This window comes from Poecilia latipinna, unplaced genomic scaffold (genome assembly GCF_001443285.1).
Source record: "Poecilia latipinna isolate Pla-1442-1.1 unplaced genomic scaffold, P_latipinna-1.0 Scaffold133, whole genome shotgun sequence".
NCBI classification, from domain to species: domain Eukaryota; kingdom Metazoa; phylum Chordata; class Actinopteri; order Cyprinodontiformes; family Poeciliidae; genus Poecilia; species Poecilia latipinna.
The window spans coordinates 205,963-215,848 of record NW_015112749.1 but is presented as its reverse complement, the minus strand read 5'-3'; the positions used below and the strand labels follow the sequence as shown (position 1 = coordinate 215,848).

At 37.9% G+C, this 9,886-nt stretch overlaps 1 protein-coding gene and 1 long non-coding RNA gene across 2 annotated transcripts in view; one reads left to right on the top strand and one right to left on the bottom strand.

The window, feature by feature from the left end:
* Positions 1 to 4,203, top strand: part of creld1a (cysteine-rich with EGF-like domains 1a) — a 7,176-nt gene extending 2,973 nt beyond the window's left edge. Inside the window, exons 2-6 of the mRNA XM_015028711.1 lie at positions 1,537 to 1,711; positions 1,817 to 1,900; positions 2,602 to 2,697; positions 2,939 to 3,079; positions 3,166 to 4,203. Coding sequence (XP_014884197.1) covers positions 1,537 to 1,711; positions 1,817 to 1,900; positions 2,602 to 2,697; positions 2,939 to 3,079; positions 3,166 to 3,386 — 717 coding nt within the window. The 3' untranslated portion in view covers positions 3,387 to 4,203. The remainder of the gene's footprint in view (positions 1 to 1,536; positions 1,712 to 1,816; positions 1,901 to 2,601; positions 2,698 to 2,938; positions 3,080 to 3,165) is intronic.
* A 905-nt stretch (positions 4,204 to 5,108) lies between these two features.
* Positions 5,109 to 9,878, bottom strand: LOC106945195 (uncharacterized). The gene is made up of 2 exons (XR_001424503.1): positions 9,785 to 9,878; positions 5,109 to 8,647 (listed from the first exon to the last, which is right to left on the bottom strand). It is a non-coding gene; the product is annotated as an uncharacterized LOC106945195 (long non-coding RNA).
* Positions 9,879 to 9,886: the final 8 nt, after the last annotated feature.

Sequence of the window (9,886 nt, the reverse complement as noted above, 5' to 3'; positions counted from 1 at the left end):
ACCAATTATTTACTACATTTTTTTAATAAATCAAGCCAAAATTCTTGCATGTTGTTTTATTAAATGGAGTCGCTGCCCGCCGTGCGGCGTACAAGCATGTGACGCATTAATAAGGCTTCGTAATAACATGGACGCATACCGAGTTTTCATTTCGACTCTGTTGGACAGCACGGACTTCAAACTTTATAAAAGTGGTGTTTTTATATTGGTTTTGTGGTTATTTACTTCAAAATAAAGCCAGAAATAAGATCGATCATTTCCGCCTTATTTTGTGGGGTCTAAATGTACCACATTTCGAAACAACCAATAAAAATGTGTTGACGGTCTGTTGCTAGGTAGAACGGAGACACGCGGAAAGAGACGAGGGGGGGGATTTGGATACGGCAAGAGACTAGGGCACAGTGATGCTGTGGATTTTACTAAGAGTGTTTCGATGGGTTTTTTAGACTATAAGTGTGTTAGTTAGAGTTCGTGGTGTGTGCAGGGTTAGTAGTAGTTTTGCTAGCTATCGCTACATGGCTTCATACCGAGCGCTGACGCACAGAGAAGAGAGACTCCACGCCGGGATGGCCATTTAGACCTCGACTTCAAAGGGTTAATATTTTACTCCATGTTGGTGCTGATGGAAGTTTTGTATTTTAAAATCTGCTATCAAAAAGACAGTTCAACTTCTGGCCAGACATTACAGTCCTATTCAATAAACTGAAATATTATTGCAAATTGAGCTTTTTTTTTTTTTTTTTTTTTTTTTCAAAAACTCAAATTAGTAATTTAAATAGGTGATGTAGCTTAATGACAGACTCATTTTTTGTTTGTTATGTTGACTTCTCTGATTAAAGCTAACAGAAACATGACTCTTAGGATTTGAATAATTACATCAGACTTATAAAATAAAGAGTGAAGGTTATTTTAAGAAAAAACCCTTAATCTGACAAACAGCGTGTCAAATAGAAAGGGCTGAAAATGGGTGACAGTTGTATTTACAGTAATGATTATTTGCTTATGCACATCTCTGGGTAAAAGAGGGACACCAAGCATAAACACATTTTTGTGTCTATGTTGCTCAGTTTCAACAAATTTTTCTCCCTTCACTGATTGTCAAGCTAATCTTTCTTGCTGATATGTATTTTAATTATCACCCAAAATAGTCTAGAAACATAGGCGGCCATTACCAGCATGCACTCTGTGGCTGGGTGGTAAGTCTGAGGCTTCTACACTGAAATTGCCTAGAAATGTACTTTATTTTTTACATGACTGCATATACAACTTTGAAATGGAAAAATAACTTCAGATGGAAATAATAATGCAGGAAAATGTTAATACTACGTTCCTCTAGAATAAATGTGAACATCAAGTGTAATACAAAGATCGTCACATGATCCTGCGTGAACCTTGACATTTTTGACAGGCGTTTTCTTACTTTTGACATAGTTTCTGCTCTGCTGTCCACTTGATGGAGACGTGATCAGTCCAGGATGTGTCAGGGCCTCCCTCCCAGTAACAGATGTTGCACTGACAGTTTCATCTCTTGCTCAGATGGAGGAGAAGTGGCTACAGAGAACGCTGCTGCCGGCTGTGTGGCTGTGCAGCGTGCTGCTTGCTCATCAGGTCAACAGCTGCCCGCATGCTTGTAGCAAATGTTTAGGGCAAGAAAATGACCTCTGCAAAGAGTGCAAGACTGGATGGGCTCTCTATAACTTCACATGTGTAGGTAATACATACCAAGCTTTTTTGTATAAATATGAGCATCATCTCTTTTACAGTGTCTGTCAACACCTCGGGTGGTTGAGCGTCTTTGTGTTTTGGTCGGTTTCAGACATCGATGAGTGTGGCACTGAGCTGGGTTCCTGCTCTCCAAACAGTTACTGCGTCAATATAGAAGGCTCCTTTGAGTGCAGAGGTCAGGCATTATTATGGTTTATTTTATTTACTGAAAGAGTATCCATTCAGTAAATTAGAATATTACTGAAAAGCCAGTTTATTTTAGAAACTTTATGTTTTTAGTGAAACATATCATATAGATTAATTACAAACATGATGTGTGAAAGCCTTTATTTTTGTTTTCTACTTACAGCTAATGTAAACATGACATTTAAAATTAGATCACATCAGAACAATAAAAATTATTTTTAAAAATAAATGTTTTTGATATCTGCTAAAGATTACTTTCAAAGGTAATTTAATTCAGACAAGAAAGATTAAATTACTTTAATTTACTGAAAATGAACATACTGTATGTTGTGAAAAATCTAAATATCCTTATTGATTCTGATGACATATAAAGCTGATATTTATCCATTTACGACTGTTTAGTTTTTTTTTCTTTCTTTTTTTGTAATTTCCTGACATCGAATGTTTTTTTGTTTTTTTTTCAGTTCAGATTAGGTTCGGTATTTAGATCAGTCATGATAAAATTATCCTAGAGGTTTATGTTGCATAAATATTTTGGTTTTGAGAAAAAGAGTAGTCAATATTTTTTTTTACTGCTTCTAAAGTCTTTACCTCAAAACTCATCCTATTGATTTATGTTTTAGAACGTTGTCACTCATTTACTCATTTACTCTCAGAATGCAGTGGGATGAAAAGTCTCTGTGTTTCCAGGCTGTGATGTGGCCTGTGTTGGCTGTATGGGTGGCGGACCAGCTCGCTGCAGAAAATGTGCTCCTGGCTACAGACTGATGGGCTCCAAGTGTTTAGGTTAGTGTGAATAACAGAAGAAACTGCCTCTGATAAATATGCAAAAATGCTCTGGAATCATACCTTCAAATCAAGTAGATTTATTCTTTGACAAAAAAAAAAAAAACATGTTAATGAAAAGTCCCAGAGTATCTTAAATTATCATGTATTTACCTCCCCTTCCAGCATCCTCACTTTGAGTTGTAGCAAGATTAACACAAAACCTTGCAAATAAATGAGCAAAATGTTTTTGTTTGCTCAGATGTAGACGAATGTGGTGACAGAGTACTTGCCTGTCCTGGTCTGGATGAGATCTGTGTCAACACAGAAGGCTCTTTCCGCTGTCGGTGTGCCGAAGGCTTCATCAGGAAGGACAGTGTTTGTTTAAGGAAGCAACTGCCCAGTGAGTCAAATGTTGATTTTTTTTTTTTTTAACTCTCAAAACACTTGGGTTGAAAACAGAAAAAGAAGCTTACAACTCTCCTGCAGATGCTCAAGAGAAAGGTCTCTTTGAGGATCTCCAGGATGATGAAGTGGAGGTGCTGCAGCAGATGTTTTTCGGGGTGTTGCTTTGCGCTCTGGCCACGCTGGCAGCCAAAGGAGATCTGGTCTACACATCGATATTCATGGGAGCAGCAGCAGCCATGGCAGGTTACTGGCTCTCAGACAGGGGTGACAGTGTCTTAAACAACATCCTGAGAGGGCGCTAATGCCCCCCAAATTTTTACGAATGGGACACATTCAGCCTCAGATATGAAAGTAAATCCAACTGCTATATTTTCTGAAAAACTTTCAATGTTCTGATGAGCCTCGTTAATCAGATTAAAAACACCTTTTGTAAACAAGCTTTAAGGAAACAGTTTTAAATGATTTCTGGATTAATAATAATTGCATTGGTCTAATGTAATATTGTATGTACTTAATCTATATAGTGTGTTTCAGTTAGAGAATGTGTTCAATAGCATTGTTTATTTGAGATCCACCCCTACAATATAGTACACGACTATTTATATTAAACATTTTTTATTCAAATCATCCTGAAGGCAGCCATTCAGCTTCATGGTGTGTACATTTTTCAGACACATTCTTAAAATATACATTAGATTTTTCACACCGATGAGATATTTTATGCATTTTTAAATGCCCTGTGTGATGCGGTGTACTTGTCATTCACTAATTCACCCAGTACAATGACTCTTATGCCAGTGGTTTGAAGACATAGAACATGGCTAATGCTCTAATGATGTAAATGCACTATTCTGTTATTGCTGTATCTATAGAAATGTAAATCTTTTTTATCTCCATGTAAAATAGTTTATGTGCAGCCATTGCTTTTATGGGTAGCAATTACTACATACAAAATGAGGCACGCCGATTTTAAGGATTAAATCACCAACAAAGACAGAAAGAAAGTCACTTTTATTTGATGGATATAAACAAGCTGGCCAACACTCAATAGTATTATTCTGATACAGCACAGACAATAGCAAACTGGGGCACTAAGGACAGCCTCCTATTGTTAAAAAAGCAAACAAACAAAACATTACATAGTATCCATGCGTCAATCGAAACTTGCCCACTTCTTTTCTTTAATGACTGGCTGATAAAGTTCTCTCTTTTTTTAAAACAAATTAGTCTCTTTTGCATTGATAACACTTACACACATTCTGTTATCTGCACTCACACACACACACACACACACACGTTGCTCTCTTTTTCTGAATACATTTACACCAACAACACCCCCACACCTGGGAAAAAAAAAAAAAGAAAAACACATGCTGCGCTCTCACAAAACTGCACAGGCTGTCTACTAAGGGGACACAGTAAGTGAGACACACATCACTCTCCAACACAACATCACACAGTCACAATGCACAATGCAGATGCAAGAAATGGATGAGGACTGATGCTGCATCAGCTCACGTTCACACGAGTGGTCATTCAGCATGCTGGACACACATTGAGTTTTGTTCCTAGGTCTGTTACTGTACAGCTCAAAATATGCACCGTTACAAATAGTACTGTCTCGAACTGGTATTCTTAAGTAAGCATAAATTATAGAAAAAATAAAGCTCAACTTAAATACAAAACTGAATGAATAAAAAAGTAAAAACTTGACATTTCCTTTGCTAAATAATAATAATAATAATAATAATAATAAATCTGCCATTGGTCACAGTGATTTGTTCAATCAAAAAGTTTCAGCAACGAAATAATAAAATAAAGACTATTACAGCAAAAAATAAAAAAAAAGAAAAAAAATATGGTTGGCTTTTTGTAGTTCTTTCAAAGGCCTTTAAACATGACTGGTGAATCTACACAGCTGCTTCTAGGCATGGATAAAGAATCGCCTGTTCGTCTTCAGTCTGAGCACAGGAAACAATTTCCCAACCTTCGAGTTCGGCGTCCCCTCAGCTTTTAACGATTATATTTTTAGATTTTTTTTTTTTTCCGTTTGACACGACAATAGAGAAATCACTGCACAGAGTACAGTAGATTATCCATACACCATCACCTTCAATTGGCACATAATGTAAAAATCAGCTTGCATGGGCACAATTAAAATGTTGTCTATCGTTTAAATAATGTCTGCTATATCATGGTAGGAAAACTCCCTACTTCAAGTATTCAGTAGATAAGGACCTGAAAATGGAGGATTCGTAACCCCCCGATGGTGAAGTGAGGATTTATGCTCCTCTGTCTGTTTGCGCTGTCTCTCTAATGATAAAAAAGGCCTTCATATCAAGATTTGTAAACAAAAACAAGCAAACAACGTCTTGCTGAACCTGTTGGTTTTTGTTCAATGGTGGGAGCTGCTTCTTTGGGAATGACAAAAGTAAAAAAAAAAAAAAAATGAAGGGTGGATCACCTTGGTTTGAGAGGATTTGGGTGAGATGGAGAGACATTTGTTTACAGTAACCAACACTTGACACACAGACACCGGGAGGGTCGAGGAAAGCAGGAGGGCATTAGTAACAGTCAGCTTCATTTTCTCATAATACTGTAACAACGTGATGGTTCTTCTACCTAAATCAGCTGTCACGGTCACACACACGTCACCACTTCAGTTCACATGACGACAACAACAAATACACGTAGGAGAAATGCATCCAGACAGAGTCACTGAAACCTCTCCTTGGAGGATATTGTGATAGTCCTCATTTACAAGTGCAAGCTTCTGCTTGCAGCAGAAGGAACCTCACTGCTACCTGTGAGAGCTACAAAACAAAATCAAAAATACTTTTTCTCTGTTTAAAGTTGTCACCACAGGCTAAGTGGTCTTCAACTGAGTTGATTTAGTGTTAAAGACATAGTTAGGGATTTTAAGAAGTGGGATTCTGGGCGTTTGTCATCAGCAGTCGGAAGTTGCTTATTTCCTTTTACAAATTGCCTTCGGTTTTGTTTTCTGTCATGTTAATGTTTTAGGTAATTAATAAATCTAGATAACAAATAAAGAAAACTTGAATTAGTACAAAATGCTGTTTTCAAATGATGATTTTATGTACTAATGCGAGAAAAGCTGTCCAAACGAATGAAAAGGTACTGACAGACAAGCGAAAAAAAAGAAAACACGCTTAAACAAATAAAATTGGCATCTCTATTTTAAAAAAAAAAATGTAGTACTGGTTCATGAAAACATCACATCCCCTGACATGATGTGAAAACTATTTAGTACTGAGGTTGTGAATATCCTTTTCCTAACGGCTCTTGCACACATATATTATCCTAATCTTTATTATGTGTAACATTAGTTTCAGTTTCACATTGAACATCCACAGAAAACTCACGTTACCTCACATATAAAATAACGCAGCGTAAAAAGATTAATAAAATAGCATTCACTTGAGCCACTCATTGGTTTTGCCTAAATTCCTTAAACAGTTTTTGTATGTTTGTTTGAATTTTAACAAACATAATTGCAATATGTCGTCATTGATGAGCCTCAGGGAAACACACCTCGCTGCTTAAATAACAACAAACTTTCATGTAAACGATTGTCCCAAATAAAAGCAATGTTAATGCAAAGAATGACAAGATAGTGCACATGCTGCTAAAAGTTATTGTGAGAGACCAAAACAGTTCTGTGGAACTGGATCCAATCTGACCTGTTGTCATCTTGACTCTACAGTGGGAAATAATTTCCCTTCATCCAAATTGAAATTGTTCAGTGAACTACATTTGAAGCAAAATGTCCAACTGCTGATATAAATCCCACAAGAACCCCCTCCTCAAAAACTCCCAACTATCCCTTTAAAGGAATGTAATAATGGCGTCTTTTCTAGACAGCTAGATAAATTTGGACACACTTTCCCATAAACTGCCACTCTGAACCTTATTTAATATATTTTATGTCTTTCTTCTTCTGGATTGGTCTGTATTTTCAGATAGGGAATGTTAAGCTGCTGAAGGGTTTTATCACAGCGTACAAATCTGAGGAAAATTTCACCCATTGCAGCACTCTTAAATAAAATATCTCTGACCTCGAGCCAGTTAGAAAAATAACCATAAACGGAAAAAAAAACCATATAGTATATCTTATTAGTTTTAAACATTTTTGACCACATATAGACACACTCTATAGATTTCTCTCTATATGTATAATATATGCATATCTATTTTTTGTGTACAGATTTTACGAGGCACAGGCCACCTTGTTGAGAAGGAGAAAACAAGTCACTATGTGTGGGGAGGTCACACAGGCTACTGCTGGAAGATTATGAAGGAGAGGGGCGAGGACTCATCGAGAGACTGGGGTGTCACTGGAACCACTTAGATCTGCAGAGAAAACGTCTACTTAGCGTCACAGTCTCTTCTGAGGCCAACGGCAGCCATAGTTTTGGAGAAAATGTTGAATTATTGTTCACAAAGCTCCCTCCCCTCCCCAGATTTTAACCAGTAGTATATATATATACAAAGCAGTCTTGTACTGCTGCTTATGAAGCCCATTGTGGGACCAAGTCCCTCTACTGTAAAAGGACTAAAAGATGCTCTGGTTAGATCTTCTGACACCATTTAGTTTGAGCACCAGCAGAAGCACCATTAGTGAAAGTTCCTGCCAACACAGAGGAGGTGCATAGTCGCAGAAAATCAAAAGAACCTAATGAATATATTCTGACCACTCTCTTGGCAGCTCTGATTGGTCAAGTACAATTATAATTAATTCAAATATACATGGAAAAATAAAAATGCATTATCTCTATGTTGATATCTGCATAGACTGATTTTTTTCTTTTACTATTTCTGACTAAAGTGAGGTAATGTGAAGGGAAAAAAAAATGCTGATGAGAGCCACTACTTTGAGGCAAAAATGAGGCCCCAAAACCAGAGGTTTGTGCAGCAAAGGAAACACTGCAGGAAAGTCACTCAAGGCGCTCCACAGGTGAACAAAAAGTGCTTCCTTGTGCCAACAAAAAATGGCAACAGAAAACCTAAAGTGACTTCAATGTGTTGATGACATGCTAGTCAAGATAGACATCATAATAGGAAGAAATGCCTAACACGTGACCTCGAAGATAAACGCGACTTGTCTGGACGTAAAAGATAGCAGAAGACACTCCGAGGGCCGTTAGCGATACGCGGAGGGGTCAGATGTCACTAGGTGAGTCAGGAGGGCAGTGAGGATGAGTGTCAGGCCTAGAAGCCGGTCAGAGCTTGACTTTAACAGTCAACAAGATAACAACCATTTTAAAACGAATGATGTGGTTTGATGAAAAAAAAAAAATAACGAAACGTCTTTACCGGCAGAATCATAAGTTCTCTGTTGTGAGGATGAAGAGGGGTTATTCAGCAGGTGACAGACAGGTGAGGTGACTTCTGTGACACCTCTGCTGCAGGGTGCCTGTGGTAGTCGTGTCCGTTAGAGCAGCAATTTGTCTTCTGTGTCTCCATCAGCGCATCATTTTAGATGATTTGTGAACACTGTGGAGGATGGTCTTCCTATTCACGCAAAGCGAAGGCCTCACCTCACCTTGTGAGGAACATAAAAACAAAGTATGGTTGGAAATGCGTGGTTTATGCTTGCACAGCAAGAGAGATAAGTACTGAACATGGCAATGGTGGTCATACATACAAAGAAAATACGATTTAGTCGCTAAATTAAGTTGTGTGGGTTCAACACTGGGAAGTTACATGAAAGAAACGATTGCAAAGAAAGTCAAGAAGTGGCTGAAAATGTACAGCAACCATTCAATAATTCACAGCTGGTTTAGTTCTGCAGAGGTGTTTCTCACTACAAAGATATCCTTAAACCTTTACAGCCACACTGTTACAAAATGCACTGATGCCATTAGATGAGGCCATATTTCCAAACTTCTGAATGTTTCCGCAAACACCGTTATGATCATAATCCAGAAGTGGAAGAAACATAATTTCACCGTAAACCAGCCATGATGGGGTGGTCCTCACAAGATTTCTGACAATGAGTCACTACGATAAACAGAACCAGAATTAGAAGAATAATTTGATTACATGAAAACAAAAGACAATGCACTAAGCCTCATGGCCTCCAAACAAGCTCACTGCACAACACTCCACTGCTGAAAAAAAAATGCATAATGAGGCTTGTTTGAGGCTTGCTGCAGAGCATTTAGATTAGCCTCTAAAATACTTGGGTATTATAGTCTGGTCAGATGAGACGAAAATTTAACTCCATAGTAGCACAGGTTAAGTTTGACCGAACTACAGCACAGTCAGAAGTCTATGTCTGAATTTAGTCTATGTCCAAGTTCAGACATAGACTTCATATAAGGATATGGAGATTCTCATCTCTTGATGAGAATCTAAATATTTTCAACAAGAAAATGATGCCAACCACACTGCCAAAAAAACTGTCAGATGATTTGGAGAGATAAAGCCTGCAGCCGACGGCCAAGACCTACGATCGAAACTGAAGATCAGGGTACAGAGAAGACGGCTCCTTGAGTCTTCAGGGTTTGTAGAGAGGTTGTGAGAAAGAATGTGTCACCATCACAGCAAACTGGGTTGCTGCCAACCTCTGGTTTCATTGTCATATTTTTGAGCAAAACGTTGACATGTTCAGTACTTATTGTTTCCTCTCTGCGTGTTTTTTTATTTTCAAAAGTGTGCAGAAGCACATTTTAATTACCTGCTCAGCTGCCAGTCTTCATGCAGGACCTGAAAACCTGAGTACCTCCTCCTGTTCCTCAGAAAGAAATGTGCAAAACATAACAAAACAAAAGACAAAAGT